This window comes from Phalacrocorax aristotelis, chromosome Z (genome assembly GCF_949628215.1).
Source record: "Phalacrocorax aristotelis chromosome Z, bGulAri2.1, whole genome shotgun sequence".
NCBI classification, from domain to species: domain Eukaryota; kingdom Metazoa; phylum Chordata; class Aves; order Suliformes; family Phalacrocoracidae; genus Phalacrocorax; species Phalacrocorax aristotelis.
The window spans coordinates 69,700,633-69,722,064 of record NC_134311.1 but is presented as its reverse complement, the minus strand read 5'-3'; the positions used below and the strand labels follow the sequence as shown (position 1 = coordinate 69,722,064).

General features: G+C 43.5%; 2 protein-coding genes across 4 annotated transcripts in view; one reads left to right on the top strand and one right to left on the bottom strand.

The window, feature by feature from the left end:
- TARS1 (threonyl-tRNA synthetase 1) overlaps window positions 1-2,165 on the top strand; it is a 41,154-nt gene extending 38,989 nt beyond the window's left edge. For both annotated transcript variants that reach the window (XM_075079282.1, XM_075079281.1), the window contains exon 19: window positions 1,353-2,165. In XM_075079282.1, the coding sequence (XP_074935383.1) occupies window positions 1,353-1,501 (149 nt within the window). In that variant the 3' untranslated portion in view covers window positions 1,502-2,165. The remainder of the gene's footprint in view (window positions 1-1,352) is intronic.
- An 8,740-nt stretch (window positions 2,166-10,905) lies between these two features.
- Window positions 10,906-21,432, bottom strand: part of ADAMTS12 (ADAM metallopeptidase with thrombospondin type 1 motif 12) — a 196,397-nt gene continuing 185,870 nt past the window's right edge. For both annotated transcript variants that reach the window (XM_075079144.1, XM_075079147.1), the window contains exon 24: window positions 10,906-12,223. In XM_075079144.1, the coding sequence (XP_074935245.1) occupies window positions 11,952-12,223 (272 nt within the window). In that variant the 3' untranslated portion in view covers window positions 10,906-11,951. The remainder of the gene's footprint in view (window positions 12,224-21,432) is intronic.

The window sequence follows — 21,432 nt, the reverse complement described above, 5'->3', positions numbered from 1 at the left end:
CATACAGTGCATTTGTTAATTTATCCTGGCTGACTTTCCTGCGTAGGTTAAAGGATTTGATCTTTTTCTGTGAGCAAGGCAGAGCGTGGTTGTCGGCGTTGTAGGTCACTTTGTTCCTGGGAGTCTCTGTTCCAGAGATTCTCTCCTGCCTGCATGGTCAGCATTCCTGGCTTGTATACCTGTCACTGGAAGGAGGTTGCTGTGGCCCAAGGCATAACTGCTGCTTTAGGAAAAGGCCTTTTCTGTCTTCTGGTCAGCAATGTTGGAGGCATATATGAAATCTCTTGCCCTTTGTCAGTCAGGTTGTTAAACAATTTTTCCATCCTCCCCAGTCATTTATGCTCTTGTTTCAAGTGTAGCATGAGAAGTACCCTATTTTCACTGGATTCAGCTGTGGTGCGCTTCTGAGCTATACATACATGGGAGAAGACTGCTCCACGAGAGGGTGATACAGGGACAATTAGAAATTCACCCTGAGATATGGGATTTGAAGCACTATGTTAGCCATGTCATGTATATCAAGGCTCTAGCATTGACCCTAAAACTGTCTGGGATCCATTACGGTAGAAGGAGCCTTTGACAGAGAAACTACCCTCAAAGCAATTGATAGAATCAGGAATAAAGTTTTTTTGTTCTTTAAAAATTCAAGTCTATGATACAGATAAGACACAGCCACATTTTACCTTCAAGACCACAAACAAATATGAGCTTATCAGGGGGAAAAAAATCTCATCTCATTTATTTGCAGAGGTTGTTTCAAGGAGTTGTCCACTGAACGTAAATTGTATTTCTCTGGTGCCCAATCTCCTGTAGCAACCTCCCAGCGTATTATATAAAATTTATATTAGTAATGAGACGTACATATATTATCTTGGTATCTGTATCTTTATGTTTAAGTAAAATAGCTTTGGGATTTTCCAATAAACTGTCTTGCTGCCTCTCTAAAGAAGACAAATAGCTATCAGTTATTTACAATCAAGTAGTCTTTCTGATCTTTGCCTGTAGAGTACTCCGTGTTTATTTCTCACTTTGACTTTGTGGTTCTCTCTAATAAGAAGTAAGTCAAGCTGGACTTACTAGGTTTACTTTTCTCTTTACTCCTGTTTTGCTAAGTTGCTGTTCATAACATCCTAAAACCTATTAAATGGTGTTGGTAAATGAGATTAAACAAGGCTATTGGCTGTTACAGGTCTAAGTGAGGGGAGGTGGGAGGAGGGCAAAGAAGGATTTGATGTGTTGGTTGGTAAGCTTTTTAGAGTTTTTGTTTACTAAGCCTAAGTTTTAAGGGAATGGGGGGGAAAAAGCGCGTGCTAAATGTTAAGTTCATTTCTTTGCATCTTGGTTTTTTCTAGTGGTTGGTGAAAAGGAGAAGACAAGTGGAACAGTTAACATCCGCACCCGAGATAACAAGGTGCATGGCGAGCGTACAATTGCAGACACTGTGGAGAGACTGCTGCAACTGAAATGCTCTCGCTCCAGACAAGCTGAAGAGGAATTTTAATGCCATCTGCTCTACCTGGCATAAAAAATGATTCTAGTTTTCCTAATGCCGTTAAACACAGCTTTTGTGCTGAACCAGATTTTAAATATATTTCACATTGCACATCTTGCTCATTTTAGCAGGGACTTTTCTTTTGTCAGAAATATCTCTTTTTGCAAAAATCAATTTTTTCTCAAACCTTGAAGTAAAATTTCCTGGCCTCTGACGAATGGCAGATGAAGGAAGATGAAATGACTTTCCATGACCACAAGGGAAAAATTGAAATGTTAATCAGGGATGCCCACAGCATTCTAACTACCCTGTTAAGAATAAAATACCTTTTGGTAACAAATGTTTTTCATGAAAGTTAAACAAAATACCTCAGGCCTTTCAGTAGGGCTGTATATGTCACTGCAGAAGCAAGAATGTACTGAACTAAAAAGGGTAATGATTATTTTTCTTAAGACAAATGCTACTTTTCAATTTAATAGGTAGAGTCTCCTTCAGTGGAACACTTCCTTCCCGAGCCTCAGTCCAGGGCATCACATACTCAGCGGCCCCTCCTACCTCACAGCTGGGGGATCTCATTGGTTGGCTTGGGGTTTGTTTTTGGGGGGGGTTTTGCACACCTGGCTGACAAGAGGCAAATGTCTGTTACTGACAAAAAATAAAATAATGGCCTGAGGTTTTTTGGGTTTGGTGTTTTCGTTGTTTTTTTGTGTCAACTAACTGGAACAGCCTCCAAAGGTGGTTGATAACTCTTCCTTTAAAAAGAAAGTTACTGCTTTCTTAGCAAACCCTCAGCAAAGATCAGACACATCTGAGGACAGGTTTGAACCATCCTGTCTTTTGAAAACCTTCAGGTATCACCATTTCCTTTGTTACCTGGCCAGAAGCATTTCATCAAGCCTTTTCTCACCTATCTTTCTCAAGGTGATGGTAACATTATATCAGCACTTGAACCATTGTGAATTCAGTCTCACCAGACCACAACCACAGCAACTTTTAGCAAAATCTATTTCTTCCTCTTTTGGTTCATTCGGACTAAACGTTCCATCTAACTGCTGGGGGAAAAAAAAACGGGGGGCATGCATTACCTTTCCACTGCTTTGCTGCTTTAAGAATTGCTTTGTTGATAATTAAGTGTGTTATTGTTTTCCGTATTTTTCATCTGCTTTACTTTGCTGTGAAGTGACTGTTGCTCCCGCAAAAAACAGCGGAATGGGATGTTGGCAGTCGCTGGGGCAGAAGGACTTCATCCACTGTTGAAGTAAAACCACAGCAGATACCAGTCCCCCAGGGAAAAGGAGCCACCAGCTCTCTTTCCCTCTAGGAATCATGCCTCAAACCACCTTTCCACTAGGCTGGTGTATTAGTCGATTTTCAGAGAGTGCTCTGTCTTTTCTTTTGCAGGGTCCCTAGGCAGGCTGGCACTGAACTGTAGGCGTGTAGTGAGATACTAGTGTGGTGAAACGCTAGCCACTGCTGCGTGTGGCTCAGTAGGTGTCAGTCTTGGACAAGTTATCCTTTTGCGGAAACCTCATTTACTTGGATTGTGCTTTTAAATACCCATATAATGATATATATGTAGATATGTGAAACTAGACACAACCCCTAAGGGTACAATCCAGTAAAATAGGTACCTCCAGCAGGGTGCGGACAGAACTGAGGTGTCTATGTGCAAATCGTGATCTGCGCAGTGCTGCAGTCCAGTGCCATCCACGGTCACACTCTGCTGTTCTTAAGTTCTCTAGCTGCCAAGAGCTGTAGATGTGCACAGAAGGAGAACTGGTCTGGGCTGAGCAGCACATCCTCTCTCTTGGTTCACCCAAAGTCCTCTGAAGAGCGGGCTTTGGCCACTGCTCATCACCTTTGGTAGGACTAAGCGCCCAGCAAAGTACTATGCTTGTTTCCTAAGGCAGGAGGACACAACTTTCATGTCACATCTTAACAGTGATTTGTCAAGCAGGGGAGAAGCCTTTGTACCATTCTTACCAGGGCCTGAGAAGCTGAAAGCCACTCCTCCAGTTCCATAGAGCATTAGGCAAGAGAAATACAAAACTTGTGCAACTTGGTTTTTAGTCTGTATGTCCCTAGGGAGCATTTCATGGGAATGTAAACCGCCTCATGTTTACTAGGGAGTCCTCCATGACATGGGTATTTCCAGTGGAGTAGCTGATAAGGTACGTTTCCAACTCTGCTTTACTTCACAGCAAGGTTTGTTTGCTCATACCGTAAAACAGATCTCAAAGCAAATTACTGAAGGAGCCGCAGAGACTGACAGGGAAGGAAGATAACTAACCTGATGGATCATCCAAGTATAGACAAATAAGGTCTGGCAGGAAGCACTGTGCCCAGCGTCAGTTTTCTGTGAAACTCCTCAGTTCTGCAAACTCCCCAGAAAGCGATTCCCCTGGCCCAGAGCCATCTGGATGCTGCCAAGACCAAGGGTAATTCCTTGAAGACTCTTCCTGTCGTACCTTGGGATGAAGTCCCCACAGCGGCTGATACTACCTCCTCAGTGAGACCACTGAGACAACCTGATGCAGTTTCAATACTCTGATTCAGTAACGTTATGTCAACTCCTCTAGAAGCAGTGAAGCATTGCCTTTAGGGAGAACTCGGCTCTAAGACAAATTGTTAACTGGTGTAGGTGCCTTTACACAGTCTTGCCTTGACGACGTTGTTTTTTCCCATTGCCTCCAAACCCAGCCCATGCAAGCTCTCTGGTGAAAGAAAATCAGTTTGCCAAGTCTGACTTTTACCTTGTTAGAGTAGACAAAAGTTAAGGAAGGGGCCTTTGAAAACTCATTTCAGGCCTTCAGCTCATACCCTGTGTAATTTCATGATTGCCTTAGCCTTCTCCACTATTTCTTAATTGCACAGTCAATTCTGGCAAAGATGTAAGCAATTTGCCCTCAAATCTGATAATGGTAACCATGCTATGAGAATTAAGTATTGCTAGAGGCTATGCTTATTTAAAAAAAGCAGCCCACACTGATTCGTGCTTAAAGAGTATTTCCAAAACCACTCAGCCTTTCTATACACCAGTGTTTTCCATCTGCCTTAGACAGGAACATTCTTTCACAGTTGTCTGGTTGCGGTTGGTGCTGTGTTAGCCCATGTGATCGAGTACAGAATGAGCTCATTTGCACTTGCATTAAGGTTAAGTTTTTTCACATAGGAGCGCCTCTGGAGCAGGGCATGTATTAACATCATCTGATAAATTACTACAAAGAACAGGCACTCAGATAAACTGGGGCAGCCAGGGACATTTTGTAGTGTTCTCAGACATTGAAGGTAAATCAACTGGCCTACAGCATTTATTTCAATGCATAAGATACCTGTACCCTTCTCGAAATATCCTTCCACTGGATCACAAAGCTCTTCTGCAAACAGGACCACATTCAGAGATGCACAGAGGGCAGCTGTGAAAATGGGAAAACCCACCAACCAAACCCAAAGTGTTCAGCCTCCAAAAAAAAAAGAAGTATTTATGCCAGTTAAATGTGACAGGTCTTCCACAAGCCAACTGTGCATATCTATCTGTATAAAAAGATAAGGTAGCAGGGGCCACTGCAATGGCACAACAGCTGAAGCCATAATGCATCATGAGGCAGCCTTGTCTTCCTCAAAGTCTTTGGAATTGCCTCTCTGGGATCCCCAGAAAGAGAAGCAGAAACAGGGACGAGAGGGTTGGCAGAGGGGAGCAGAGATTAGGCAAGAAAACATGCAACAAAGAAAACAGTGCTCTTCTTGCTGACATCCAGATGTAAAGTACAATTAAGCTCCTTGGATTTCCAGGCATCCCACTCTCTGGTGGGTTTATCTCACTAGATTAGAAGAGAGTATGTTCACTGCATGGCAGTTTGGGGCTGACACTTAAAGCACTTTCTGCTACCCATCACAAGAAGAAACAGGCTTAAAACCCAGACTTCTATTGATTTATTACATTGCTGAAGTATGACTCTTCATTTTAGGAATACACAAAGCTAACCCTTGTTCATCGAGTGTGTATGGCAACATCAGCACAAGTTAACTTAATATTCTGCAAGAGCTTAAATGCACAACACTAATCTAATCATGTTTAATAGGTGATTTCTCAACTGCACACTTCAGGGACAAACTGTAACCTGCCTACAGCACATTAGCAATAAAAAGAAAAATTCTCTGTATTTTTGTTTAATGGGATAAAGGCCCATAAGGATGTGAAATCCCTACCCCTGTATATCTGCAAGAATGTTGGGCCACGCACTGGAACAACATTGAATGAACTGAGCAATGGCCGACTTAGCCATGAGTACGGAAAGACACCTTTTATTGGTGCAGCCACTGAAATGTCAAAATGGGATTAACTACTAAGGATACCTTCTCAAGAAGCTGTTGCCAGCTGGGAGTTACTAATCATAAATTACATTAATGCATAAACACTCCACGAGGCTATGGAAAAGTAAATCACACATCTATATTCTGAGTTCTGGCCTCCACATCAAGACAGAAGATGGTGTCAGCAGAAGAACCAGGTGGAGTTTAAATACCTCCAGATCATGCTAACAGGACAAAGGGATCAAACAGAGGCTTTCTTTAGGAGTAAGATTTCTTTCTTCAGGATTTTTAAACCACTGTAAGTCTTTGAGCAGATCATCCCTGGACAGATTATACATCCAGTTTACTACCAAGATTCCCCTTTCTCACACTGAAAGGCAGCTATCCTTACAGTCCTCAGCATCAGGAGGCTGAGCTATTAATATCTTTTATTGCCAGAGATTTTTCTGAGATTGTTCACAGGGTGGAAATAAAAATAATTTCAGAATGTTTGTGTTCTAGATTCCAATGACAAGTTTGTGTTTTTTTTTTTCAGTGTAAGCCTTTTTTTCAATACATCTTTTTCCACAGAATAAGACTTTAAAGATCTGACTAGAAATGACCATCAAACAACAAATCTCCCTTTCATCGTATGATGTATGAACTTATATCATTCTGAATTTGCAGGTGGGGCACTTAGACTTAAGAAGGAAAAAGGAGCACATTATTTTGATGCAATTCAGAGCTGTTTTTTTCAGGGCTCAGCTCCCTCAAACAAGGACTTGATAATTCTTTCAGATTTCATGTACAGACTGCCAGAGGAATCCAGCATTTTGTCCGGCTGGTTTGGAAAGGACAACTCACTGATCTGGAAAGCCAGCAAAAAAAGCTGTTGAAAAAAAAGTCAGCCTTTGCAACTGCATTCAAGAAAGATCTCAGCCTCTAGCGTGGGACTCAAGTGGAAACTAGAGCTCAGTCTCAGTCCATAACTGAATCTGCAACCAGCTGCTGCCTGGACCTGGAGCACCTAAACTGCAAAGGCAATGTCTTACTCTTCTTAAACCTCCCTACTCTCCATGCAGAGTCCCTGTCCCAGGTGTGGCATCCCCATTTGGTTTCCTCCTCTGCTGGAGGGGATTCAAACCCAAATCCCCAATATCCAATGAAGAGCACATTGTGAGGTTGGGGGTCTCTCTTATACAGAAAGAGACACAAGAAAAGGGAAGAGAGTAAGGAAATACAGAAAACAAGGCCTGTCTGTGCTTGTCTAGTAGTTCTGGGACCCTTACTGGGGGTTTCAAACACATTTCTACTTTATAGGAAGGAACTACTCTCTTCTCACTACCACCATATAAAGTTAGGATCTTTCTTTACTACTTCTGCTTTAGTGAATCTTTAATTCCCAGCAATTAACTCCTGAGTTCTCAAGATGCTTTGTGTAGAGCCAGTCGAGCACAAGATGCAACGATGTGGTGTATAGCTTTGTGTTCTCAATAGAAGAATACTTTGCAAACCAGTACTTTGTTTACAAGATAATCTATACCTTCCAATTAACAAACTCATCAGAACAAGTATAATAAACCACTGATAAGGTAATTTTAATCATCCCTATGTATGGAAGACAGTACAGCAAGATTATGGCAAGCTGTCACTCTGTCTAGCATTGTTTCCAAGTGAATGGAAGAAAGTAGCAGCTACAGTTTGTGACATCAGTCTGCACATGAATTAAGATAGACCTAATAATGCAATTTTCCTTCCATAAAAAGCAAGTCTTGCATTGCTTAGAAACATCTGCCTTGCACTACCCATTAAAACTTAAGATGGAGCGAGGTTATCAGTTTGTATGTCATATGGAGCAGGAGTGTCATCACAGTCAATGAAGAACCTGTTGAAGGTCAAAACACTGCTGCCATTCTTACCCCACCCTGCTGTAGCCAGGATAAAGCGCTGCCACTGCTGGAAAACTGCAACAATGAGCATTTCAGCTTTGGTTGCCTGAACAGCAAACAGGAGACAATCATGCAGTAGCTAAATCATGGCTGGAACTGAGATCATGAAGTGAGAAAAGGAAAAGCCTGAAGGAATTGCATGAGAGAAGGACAAGGAATGGAGGAGACAGCAGGGTACAGCAAATGAGGGAGTGCTTTTAGACTCAGACCTGGAATGAGGAAGGAGAGCTGTTAGCTGCCCACTTACAGTCATGTGCCATTTTGCTGCCAGCACAAGGCAAGGGCTCCACGCTCAAGGTGAGGCCAAGACCTCAGAAGCCATTTATTTGCATGGTTTGTCTTCCTCTTCACTTTCACTTCCACAAATGGGCTGTGTCACTGCTGCAGCAATTACACCTGAAAAGGCCGAGGCCCATGTGAGGATGACCCAGGGAGGCTTTTCCAATACCCCACCCCAGAGGCTACTGAGCAACTGCTGAAAATCAGCCCAATTGCAATTTTCTCTTCCAGCATTCACCCAGAGTCCCTGGCTAATGGAGAACCTCCTCCACAACCTCCTCACCTATACCACCAAAAAAATATGTCAGGAATTGTTGTCTGGCTCCAAGGCCAAAACTCTCTTTTCCCTCCCCTAACTGAAGCTGCTGTGCCCACGCTGCCTCCCGACAGCAGTGTCCTCCAGCTGCCTCCCTGGGCTGTGCCCAACCAGCCTCTGAGCAGAGGGCTAATGCTAGGCTATGCCAAAGAACATGCTGACCTGCAGGCATTGCAGAGAGTGACAGACCAAAGCCTCAGCCAACGTGCTGGGCATGGTTTAATTACTGTACATCCACAGCTAATCGATCACCGTTGTTCAGACAAGTATTTCTGGGCTTGCTGTATTACGGGGTGCTAGGAAAGCACAGGTGCCCGTGTGAGGGCTCATGGGGTGGTGGGATTTGCTGTGCCTGCTCTTCTAGCACAGATGCCGTCTTAGATGGCAAAGGAAATGACGATTACAGCTGCACATGTCAACCCAAAACAGAGACAGTGAAACCTCTGTTCTCATATGTGCCAAGAGCTGCCAAGTGCGTCTTCTCTGCAACTCTCCTCTCTTCCCCACTATGGCTGAGCAGCCTGTTCATTCTCAGTTTCAAACCCCTGGGAGAACACCATTTGCTTATGAACAGTAATTTATAGTGCCTTTGTTATGTAGCCTCTTTTTGAACATGATAACATGAGTTTAAATGGATTATCTGTGTCACAGCCAGAGACAAAATGAATAACAGCAACCAATGGAGCAACCTAAAGATAATTTGTACAAATCTTAGTTTGCTGATGGCTAACCTGTGCAAGCCAGGGTTTTATGCCCGTTGAAGGAATAAATGCTAAGCTCAAAATTATAATAGAAATCTGGACTAGAAGTTTTAACTTTCCATCCTCAGCTCTTTCCTTCATTGCAGAGTCATTCGTCTTAAAAACTGTCCTGGTGATGTGGCAGTAAATCATATAATATGATTAATATAATAGTATTAATGCAGTGCCAAGAGACCTCAAACAGGATCAAAATCTCATTGTTCAAAACTGTACACAGACAGCCTGTGCTCTGAGGAGCTGGCGATTTAATTACAGGGGGCACCAGGAGTGCAGAGCTCTGTGGTGACTTACCCGGTGTCACTCTGCTAACCCCTGGAAGAACTGGACCTTCAGGCTTGCAAACCAGGGCTCTGCTCCCCACACCACCATGCCTCTTCTGTTTGCTTTGCCAAGTAGCATTTTTAATCAGATTGCATTTGTTAGAAGAAAAAGCAACTATGCATGTGTGCATATGTACGTGTGCAGAGCCTGTCTGCACCACTGCAAACAGGTACAGCACAGTTGGATCGCTGTTTCTTGCACCATTTATTTTTAGCAGCTGCCAGTACTCACTGACCCAGTGTTTTGCATCAGAGCAGTAAGTGAACCACACCAGCAGCCACAGAAAAGGAAAAGAGATGTGGTCAAAACTTTTTATCCTGAAAAGAATGGAGCTCCTCTGCTGTTTAAATTGCTGCTGTGAAAAGCCCTGCTCTGAGTTCCTGCAGTGATGCTCTGTGCTGTAGCATTAAGTTTGTGGATCGAGACAGTGACTCCCTGTTCTCAGTGGGACCACCTTCACCTCCAACTTTTAATAACTTTTTCTCCCAGCCTTGAAGTGCTGATCTGGCCCAGAAGCTGCCCAGCATTTGTAGATATTCACAAATTTTGAGGCCCAATTCAGCAAAGTACTGGGGCCCTGCAGAGGCGTAGTGTTACCTCTGCTAATGCTGACAGCAGAATCAAGCCTTTGCCTCTTCTGGACGCTTGCTGACCAGGCATTTGCCACCCAACTCCATCTGTGTCATCCACTATGTACACTTCTGCACGACCCGATTCCTCTGGACTGTATTGGCTCTGTCTCAGGGTCTGCAGGAAAGGGCAATCTTACAGGGCCATGCTGCCTAGATGGCAATATGAGCCCTGGCAGTCCAGAGAGGTGCTTCTTCAAAAGCTGCAAAAGGATAAATCAGTCAATGAATTCATCCTCTGGTCTACCTTGTCCTATGGTATTTCAAGCCCATTATTGATTCAGTGCTCAAAATAACACCAGTGCCTTTAAACAGTCTTCAGTTCTTCAGAATACAACAGTCTTCATAAACTATCACAGAAAATGAAGTCTGGAAAAAAAAAAAAACAGACAAAAAAATCTAACCTGCTGTTTACTTCTGACCAGCAGCTCATCAGCAGGGCTTTCAGAGCTGCTACACCCACCAGGCAGACTGTTTTCATCACACATCGTGATCAAGCGTAATTCTAGATGGAGGTGAATGTGTGCGAGGTTTTGCAGGCCAGTTTGGGATTATTACTGTAGATAACTCTGTGCAGTGTTTAGGCACCAACTTTGGTGGCTGCAAGCTCTCTCTGAGCCACTCACAAAGGCTTGATCTCTCTCTCCAGTAATTTATCAGTGACTCGTTTTCTCCTTCCTGTTCTGTTCCGTAAAAACAGCTTCAGAAGTTGGGTGAGCAATGAAGATGTTTCTGCAGAGCTCTGGAGTGTGCAGAAAGATCTGTGTTATCCACTTGAAAAGGCAAAAGCATCAAAAGCCTGATAGCTAGCAATTTACTTGTTCCCTCCCTTCCTTCCTCCCTCAAATAGTTTTCAGCCTTCATGGTGGAATTGGAGAGGTTGTTCTCTCCGCAGCTTTTTATTACTGTTGGACTTCTGTAGCATCACACAAAAATGCATTTATACTTGACAAGAACCATTGCTGTGCAAGAAATGGGAAAAGCTGGTGGAGGCAAGGTGCTGGGTGGGAAGGGCAGCATCCCAGCCCTCGGCAAGGACTACCTGCTGTAATAGCAGCACATGAGAATTTCACAAAAACAAATCTCATTAAAGACCTGCAGCACAGTAGTTTTAACCCTCAGATACAACTAAGTGCCAGACAGGCTGGTTTTCTTTTCTCCATCTCAGCTGAAAACAACATTTGGCTCTGTTACCCTTCTACAAATGCAGAGTGAGAAGACTGAGGACTGAATTTCCTCAAGAAAGAAAAGACATTATTTGGTTCAGTTACCCACACTCTGCAAAGGGCTGAGCTTGCTGAATATGTTTCTAGTCCATACTTGCTTTTGACAGCATTTTTGCTTCAGGTTGCAACCACAGGCACTGTCACTGGAGAAATTTTTGTGAGCACATCTTTAACTCCCTGAGCAGAGTTGGCTAGGCTACCATCAGTCAAGCAAATCAGTGTTTTGAATTCACCTACCTGAAAAACTACCTGCTTTCTATCTCAGCTTTATTAGTGCTTTTGCTACTGTCTTCTGTAACACCCTTATTGACAAATTGATGAAGTATGGACAAGATCAGTGGGCGTGAGGTAGAGCGAAAAGTGGCTGAACTGCCAGGCTTAAAGGGTTGTGATTAGCAGCACAAAGCCCAGCTGGAGGTCAGTGACCAGCAGTGTGCTCTAGAGATCAATACTGAGGCCAGTCCTGTTCAACATCGTCATTAATGCGCCGGTTGATGGGTCAGAGTGCACCCTCAGCAGGCTTGGAAATGATACAAAAGTGGGAGAAGTGGCTGATACACTGGAGGCCACCATTCAGAAAGTCCTTGACGTGCTGGAGAAATGACCTGACAGGAACGCCAGGCAGTTCAACAGAGGGAAACGCAAAGTCCTGCACCTGGGGGCAGCAGTACAGGCTGGGGTCCGATCAACTGGAAAGCAGCTTTGCAGAGAGGGACCTGGGGGTGGACAAGGCGAACATGAGGCAGCAATGTGCCCTCACAACAGAGGCAGCCAACAGCATCCTGGGCTCCATTAGGTAGAGCATTGCTAGCAGATCAAAAGGGGTGGTCCTTCCCCTCTGCGCAGCATGGTGAGACACATCTGGAGTGCTGCATCCAGTGCTGGGCTCCCCAGTAGAAGAGACACGGACATACTGAAGGGAGTTCCGTGAAGGGCCACAAAGATGATGAAGGAAGGCTGTTAGGGAGAAAGCACACACATTGCTTCAGATGTGATGGAAATAAAATCAGCAGCAGGTGGCTGGAAGTGCTGAGCTGGAAACTGAAAAGGATATTACAAAAGGATGCACACACAGGCGTTTGTCAGGAAAAAAGCCCTTGCACTGCTACCCGAACAGTGTTCAAATAGGGAACGTACAGTCATGTAAGTCTCATCCAAGGGGTACTTAGCTGAACATCTGAAGCTTCATTTAAAAACATCTAAAGCTTTGCAAAGCTCTTCTGTGAATATGGATTAAATTTCAAGAAAAAAATATGTTGTAAAGTGATTGGGGGTTTGGTTCTCATTTGAAAATGGGAAAGGGCAAGCTTCTGCTGATGAAAATCTTGTGAATTGCTGTTCAGTTTTATTCAGCTGCCTCTCCAAAGTTGCATGACTTGGTATTTGAGGTAGAAATCAGGTTCAACGCATCATTTTAGGACTTTCTTCTGATCTCATTGAGAGAAATTTCATATGAAACATGATTTTAAGTTGTATGTTAATAAATAACATCCAATGCCATATAACATATAGCAAATAAAGCCTATTTAACAGTGAACAACAATAATGAATGATAGCAGAGCTCATCAGTTACCATGCAGTATTCCTCCAATCATTATGGAGGGGAAATGTAGGCACAGAAAGGAAATTAGACAGGACATAGGAGTTAACATCATTTCAGAAACATGTCAAGTGTTATTTCTCAGTAGTTGCTAGGACTGCACACAGGGTCAAACAAATAGAACCAGGTCAAAGTTTTGATTGCTTGTCAGCTTTCCACTAAGTACTACAACTTTGCCAAGATTTTACTTTGAAAGGAGGATATTAGCTATGGCAATATTTTTTTTCCCATGAAAAAAAAAATCACTTTGTCTAATAAGATGTCATTTATTCTGAAATGTCATTTAAAAAAATTAATTGAGCTTCCCACAGTTGAACAAAATATCTTCAGTGAAGTCTCTTTTCATCCATTAAAATACTCCTGACCAGCTCCTTGTCCTGAACTGTCTAGAGATTCAGAGTCCAGCTGTTAGTTTTTAAGCTAGATGCCACTGACATTTGAAATAAGATCTGATATTATTTCAGACAGGTGGCATTTTCAGTCATAAAATGGCTAAACAGAGAGGGAGCTCAGATCATCAAAGATAAGCATTCCCAGAATTGTCAGTTCAGAGGCAAATTATTCCTTGTTCACAACCTTATCCAGTGGTGGCACAAGGGGAAAGTGGCAAGTCCTTCACTGAGAAAACTAATTCCTTCTCTCACAAAAATTACATGTTTTTACTTAATTTTATCAGTCATCAATAACTACCACTGCTTTGGAGTTGTCCATGGAAGTTTTGCCTGACCACAAGCCTACAGCTGTGCTTCTGTGATCTATCCAGAGGGATCACAGCTCAGCTCTACACAGGCTAGCAGTCAAAAGAGCACCTGGATTTGTAACAAGGTCACTATCACCTGCCTCCTCTCACAAATTTCCAGCACTCTAAGTTGCCTCCTTCTTTCCCATCCAAATTTGCAGTAGCTGGATCTGCTTCTAAAACAATAACACTTTCCCTTCTAAGCTGTTACTAAGCTAGACTAGTCTCCCTAGATCAAAAGCAGCTCTGTTCCTGGCGTTGGCTATAGACATCTTTAGGATTATTTTCTCAGTTAAGGCAGTGATGAAGACAGCCAGCTCCCTTGCCAGCCTTCCTTCCTCTATTTGGTTTCACTCTGTAGAAGCCATGGCCAACTAATGGCCCCTGGGGAAGAGCAGGAAGGTGCTGGATTAATACCTGTGTGCACTGAGGTCGCAGCCTGGGAATGGGCTGCACATTTTCCAACAGAAGCCTGTGGCACAGCATCTCCCATTGCAGGCTCCCCTAAATTATTAGCCAACATTGGCTCAGGAAGACTTTCAAAACCAGGATTTCCCACACCATAACCCCCTCAGATGTGCTAAAAGGTTGCTTAGCCTGGACTTTACAAGGAGACAGTGCTCCTGCCTGGATCTAGAAAAGCTGCAAGAACACATAACTCCCTGGTTGTCTCTTTTACTGCTGCCACACATCAGAAGCAATAGTTTTTTTGATGCTGTGTCTCAGCATATGGTCTACAGAACCAAGGTGTGTAACCTCTACGTCAGAACCATCCTCACTCTACAAAGTTCAGGAGTTTTCATAGCCCTTTCATAGCCTGGCCCCATCCAGCTGTAAGCACTGGGCCTGCAAGTCCTTGGCAGACAGCTTCAACAGATGCCCTAGGAACATCTGTAAGTTGAAGCTTTACAGTCAGCATATCAGCCATTAGTGTGAAGAGAAGCCAGCTGAAGTTCTTCCTCTGCCGTAACAAATTCCCAGAGTCTCGCTGGTCCCATGGGCTGGTCTGCAGCTGGTTGGAACAGCAGCTGCTTACGTTTTCAAAATTCCTGTGATCGAATGTATAATTAGAAGTGTCAAAAGGCAACAAAGAAGCATGTCATGCACCAGATCTCCTCTGCAAGTCTCTTTGCTTTCCTCCCAATTTGGATGTTTAAGATGGCAACTGTCCAGCTGACCCAAAGATGTCTCAATGGTTATACTAACAGAAAGCTGAGATCAAAGACGTTTCAAAGTTGTTGTTGAGCATGTTTTCAGTGTGCCTTGAGGGTGAAACTTCAGAAAGACAAAGGCTAGGTTTGTGGCTTTTACTGGGGCAGTTTGACAAGGACCAACCTAGTAAAAGCCATAACCCTAACATAGCTTCCCTCCAACAGACGAGCTTGGTTGGACTGGACAAAAGGTATCTGTGAAAAACTTCAGTTTGCCTCATGCAATATTTTGATTGTATGAACTACCACTATGTTAAACGCAAGCACATTCAGAATTCATAATAAAAATAATATACAAGTGAAACATCAACCAAACACTTTCATTCCTGTAAAGACATATTCCTGCCATTAAGTATCTTTATTGATCTGGAAGAAAACAGAAAATCCATGCTAGGAATATTTTCAGATGACACAAAAATTGGTGAGACAGTAAATAAAGGAGATTGGTTAGATAGGGTGAACTGGGTCATTTGCTAAAGTCAGTGGAATTTAAAGATCTGCTTTCATAAAGGAAAAAACCTAAAATCATAGATGAGAGGTCATATATAAGAGGGTGCCTGTATGATGAAGTTCATGACATTGGAAAATAGCAGCATAGTAATGGCAAACTACCACTGAGTTTATGTTTATAACTCAATGCTAGAGCTGTAATAAGTAAAATTTGACCCTGAAAAAATAACAGAATACCAATGCTGTGTGCAGTGACAAGACCAGATCTGCAGTACTGTAGCAAGTTTATGTGTCTGCACTTCAAAGTTAAAATTTTAAGGGTTCAAAAATGGGACAGAAAAAATTGAAGTCCATTAAATACACCTTGGAGTAACTGAAGAAACTCAGTGTATTTATTACATTCAAGGGAAGACAGAGAGGTGATTTGACCAAAGTTTGCAAGCACGTCTCTGTGGAATAGATTTCTAATGGAGGCTGCACCTAACCCTGGCACTGAAAGAAAGAGCCCGGTCTTGAGGTTGGAAGCAGAAGGTACAAAAATTGCAGCTAGCAAAAGGCAGAAGGCTTGAAAATGTGCGGTAATATAACATGAGGTTAATCAGTAGTTTCAGTCATCCTAGCAGACCAGCTCAGGAGCAAAGAAGATGTTTTGATTTCACTGGGACACAACCTCTGCCTAGATCAAACATACTTTTCCTTCGATTAGAACAAGTACTGCTGAGGATGCAACAGTCCTCTTAGTATCAACCTTAATTCACTAATCTAGGGCTAAATATTTACAGTCTTTCACCAAATGTAAAGGAAACCAATAAATAAAGGTGATGAAAGAGGAGAAAGAAACTCATTGTCCATGTAGCTCTAATCTACAGTGGATTTTGCGTTCTGTATATGGCATATTTTCATCTCAGCAGGCAACTCCCATCCAAGAGGGAGAGGTGGCATGTGCTGTCACAGAGGATACACAATGTTCTTTCCTCAGAGACTTTTTTTATTATTCCCCCTATAAAAGGTCTTCAGCCTTAAGCACATGACAGCCCTGTGTGTGCAGAAACAATGGAAATCAGTCAGACATACCCTATAAATCTGTTCGGGGACTTTTGGTAATTGCTTACTGGGCGAATTCAACACCAACTTGCCTTGGCTGTCGGCTAGTAAAACACACCCATTGACACCAACAACTTTCAGCTTTGTGCTTAGCATATTTCCTGTATAAAACCAGCACAATGTGACTGGCCACCAGAAAATAATTAGCTTTTCTGAGTAACTGTTTCTTCCTCAGCTGACTGATTATTTATTTAAGAAAAAAAAAAAAAGAGATCATCTAGGGTCAAGATGAAACTGAGATTTTTCCCTGTGTGTTGGAGAAGGGACTGCTCCTTGCTCTCAGCTGACAGCCCTAAATATCACATTATACTGTCTTTGCTGTCATAATTGTCACTATATAGTGGAAAACTCTGTCAAGAGGAAAGACTGGAGAGGGATCACTCCATCATCCTGCACAAACCTGCACTTACAGCACTCACACCAAGTTGCAGCCAAGTACCTGATCCAAATGTGAACTCCAAGTGGCAGCTGATGGACAAACCATCCAACACAGTTTCTGATACAGTTTCTGTCCTGTGAACAGCACCCACCTACATTCCCCAACAGAAACATTTCATTTCAGACATATCAAAATTATCAGTTTTGACATTATTCATGATTGCTCATAGAACCTAACTTAATGTGCACAAGATTTCAAACTCTCCAACACTCCACTTTTCAGCAATTAAATTTTCTAGCATAATTTGTCCCTATTGCTGCTTAACAAAAACTTCACATTTACACAGACAAACTCATTCTGCACCTAGAGCAAGGGTGACTCGATGTAGCGGATGGAAAATTTCAACTCCAGTCTCAATCACCTTTCTGTAGTTTCAGACCCAATCAGGGTCATGGCCATGGCAGTCACAGCAGCAGGATAAAAGCTCCCTGGACAAAGCTTCCTTTGTATTAGTGGACACTTTTTGCCTCCTCACATGCTTGCAACAACAGCTGTCAGTGAACCCAGAGACGGGTTGCTCAAAGGATTTGTTGAGCTCGGCAGAGAATGTTTTTGTGTCCCCCATCTCACCACTCTTTTGGGTACCATGAGTCCAACAAGGGGTGAAAGACATTTCTCATTTGGAGGGTGAATGCAGGTCAAGCGGAATGAAGCTAAGCCTTAGTTGGTGCTGAAGGAATGTCTCTGCAAAGGAGCAGCAGATCAAAAGCCCCAGCATCCTTGCTTGCACAGGTTTTATGCCAGCGCTGCCTGCTCCCAGCAGGGTCCCCAAATAAACAAGGGTACCCCTGTCAATCAGACCATCTGTCCCTTGTGGGAGGGGAGTGGGAGCCAGCAGGAATATTCAGTCAAAATCAAGTTAGTTGAATGTGTGACTACAATAATTAACAAGACCCATTTCTGCTCCCATTAACTCCATCAGGGCCTGGCTGCTGCAACATTCCCACTGCCTCGTTGCCTAAACACACACTTGGGAGACAGGCATAAATGGAAATTAAGTGACCCAGGAGCAACAGGGAACTGTCAGCTTCCAGGTCCCTCGCAGGGAACACTTGTTAACAAGGGGGACGGCTGCTGTAAGCAAACTCTGGCTTCATGCTGGAGCCTGAGGACGCTCATGCCCTCCCCTCAGCTCAGATGCAATAATTTCAATTTTACATGGCTGTGAAGCCAAGACCAGCTGGGCTTAGCCACTCATCAGATGGTCAGGAGGAATAAAGTCAGTCAATTTTCATCTAGGTCTATGGCTGCTGGGTACAGGGTCTGGCACAGCCTGCTTTTAGCTAGGGACAGAATCTCTCTGGTCTTTCAGTGTATTAGTTATTCCAGTGACTTGCTTTGACTACCAGGGCCAGGGCTGTGTGCCATGAAAGCCAGGACTAGGGACAGAGACATGTAGAAAAGAATTTGCAGTTTTCCTCTGGAGAAAAGTGCCATTCAATTAGCTTTCAGATAGTAGGCGTTGCAGCAAAGAACAGTATTTTACAAGCCAGCATTGTTTGTTATGAGTCTGATTCAGGCTCCCATACATTATTACATGACAATATATTTTTATTTCCAGAGCCAAACAACCAAATAATATACTTCCAAGCAAACACAGTGGATAAGAGGTAATTTAATCTCAAGCTTCATTACTTCAGCTATTGTATAAAATAGATAACAGATGCAGGAGAACAGACAGAAAACCTAGTCTCTCCATACCTGCCATCTGTATAAATAAGTACGTGGGGAGCTTGAAAATTCACTGCACTCCCAGTCACCGTCTCCTCACGGGTTTGTAATAAAGCATTCCCTCTCTGCTAGTTCATTAATCAGCTTCCCTCACACTGCAGCTTTTCTTATGGCACTTTCCCATTAATGCCATGTTTGCCATCACTCCAGCATGCCAGCATTCCCAGTGGGAATTTCCCTTAACAGTAGCACTACAGTAGACAGCAGTGCCCTTTGCCTGCTGTCCAGGCAGTCGGGCAGGCAGGACCACAGATGTGGCATTATGAGAGGGCAGCACTGAGCGCCTGTTCACATCCCAGGGATTACTGCTGCAGTAAAGCCACTTGAAGTGCTGCCTTGAAGTGCTCCCACCTACAGTGACCTCCACCTGCCTGGGACTCCCCTTCTCATTTGCAAGGAACTGGCCTGACCTCACATGAGGTCTCTTTTTGCTAGCAGATAGTATTTACTCAAATCCAAGACAATCCTCAAGGGTTTAAAATCCAAGGTTCACCCCTTCTTTCATTTATTGATACTTCATTCTGAACAAGAGGGATTTCGGGGTTTCTGTTCTGCCTTAATAGCATAGTAAGAGCTGACTGTTACAACGTGTCCTTGGCTCAGCGCCTTGGGCACTGTATTGGCCTATTAATTATGAAGCTGGGATCAACACCTTCCCTTTCAAATCTGGAGGGAAGTCAAACTGCAGCCTCTCATAGACCAGCTTTGGGGCAGGCCTCTTTGGCTCATTGGCCTTCATGAGCCCTGAAAGTACTGTTCTCTAGAGTCAATATAAAGAGAAGGGATATATCATGTCTCAGCCCCCAGCCAAAGCCACTGAATCACTGGGTCCAGCAGAGAACAGACAGCTGCTGAGGACCATCTTCTCACCTGCTTGCAACATGCCACAGATAGAGGTAACTCCAGAGGTCTAGCAAAAGACTGCCTCCTCAAAACACCCAATCCCTCCAAGCAACTATTTTCCTCTCTTCTAAATCTTTAACTTTGATTTAGTACAAGATACACCAAATGACTCATAATGGTAACAGTGAATTAGCAGAATCCCTTAAGAACCTTGATAAACTTTCTTTTTGATTTGATTGTATTTTTCAAGTAGGTACCCAACAACAGCCCAGATATTTAACATCTTCCTTGTTTTCACATGTTCACCACAGATTCCTACCAAAATCAAGGCACCTCGGTTTACAGAAGATGGTTGGCTACTTTGAAGGTACTGTAGTTTTTGCTTATTCTTCTGGCTCTTGCTGCTGCCACCACCATTTCTGTAGACAAGACTTGTACTCCTTGCCTAACACATCCCAGGTTTTATTCCTCTGGGTGTGCTGGAGATATCTGCATTTGTTCATTAAGAGAAAGGAGAAGGTTGGGATCAGCCGCAGAAATAAGCAATATCCTTGTGTGAGCTCCCCATATTCTACCACCTCTAGGTATAAGAGCTGGGAGGCTGCAGAGCTGGGCAGCAGCAATAAACCATGTTTCTTATTAATCACAATTTTGCAGCAGAATGAGTCCCTGTAGACACACAGTTGGATCAGTCAGTCCAATGGAGAGAGGTGTCCGGCGCCAAGCTCTCCAAGGGAACACGATAACCCACTGAAAACAAAGACATCTAGGACATTCACTTCAACAGGGCTGAAATTTGTCACTCTTAAGTCTCCAATGTACTGTGTTTCTGTATCCACAAAATTAATCTACCAGTGCTGCTGCATTAAGTGGCTCCACCTGGAACGCTACTCCTCAAATCCCTACTTCCCTCTTGCTTCATCCCATCATCATCATGCAAGTGTGCTCCTGCTGGCAGAGAAGCCAGCACACCTAGAAATCTGCTGTAAAGGTCTACTTCTCATTGTGCCTGGATGCCACAGGGTAGCTATTTTCACACTTAGCTGTTAATGAGAGTCACATCTATACAAATCTCACTGCCTAGCCCGCTAGGATTGCAGAGCATGAGATCAGAGGTTATGTGAAACCCAGCTAAAGAAACAAGTTACTCTGGGTGAGGACGCTCATCTGGCCTTCAGCTTACTCAGAGCTGGTTCACAGCAGAGCTGCTGTTACTAGGTGTCACAAACCACACTCACCTTTGCAGCCAGCAGCCTTAGAAAGGCTTATAGAAGGAAGACGACCAACATCTCCATCAATGAATTGCAATACAGTACCTGACAGCTTAAGGCATGTGCAATGTAGAGTCTGCTGCTACTATGCGTGACATTTAGGGTGTTCCTGAGCAGTGTCCTGTATCTCAAAGTGCCCTAAACCAGCTTGTAGAATGGACAGATGGAGGTTGCATGTATAACAATTAGCAGACAATCAGTCAGTGATTACCTATGAAATGTAGTAGGTAACTTCTCCCTGTAGCTATCCCAGGTGCCTACATCTACATTGGATACTTCTGCTTAAGCGTGGGTAATATCAAGCACTTCTCATGTATTTCCATAAAATTGGTACAACCAGTGACTGACAAACACTTTTTCTACAGAAATCATGGGGGAAAATGGACAACTAATTGCCCAAATCCACCCACACCCTAGGGACCCTATTTCTATTAAAATCATGGAGGAAATCACAGAGCCACAAGCGCAATGTTTTCCCTGCATGGTGATTTAATTTTGAGCTGATGCTAGGCAGCCAAAAGACAGGCTTTTTGGTGGGTGCTGCATGCTTTGCCAGGCCAAAGAAGTGCAGCAAGCCATGCCACACAATGCAGCAGACAGCAGAAACTACGCGTCAGGCTGTGTTGTGCAGCGGGTCATCCAGTAAATGCCTAATGAGCCTTTGCAAAGTCGAGGGGGCTTCAATTAATTTTTCAATTCAATCCATTACTCCTCCTTAGAGCAGCTGTGCCAGACGCTGCCCTTGTGGGCTGGAGATCCACACTTTCTTTGTGAAGTA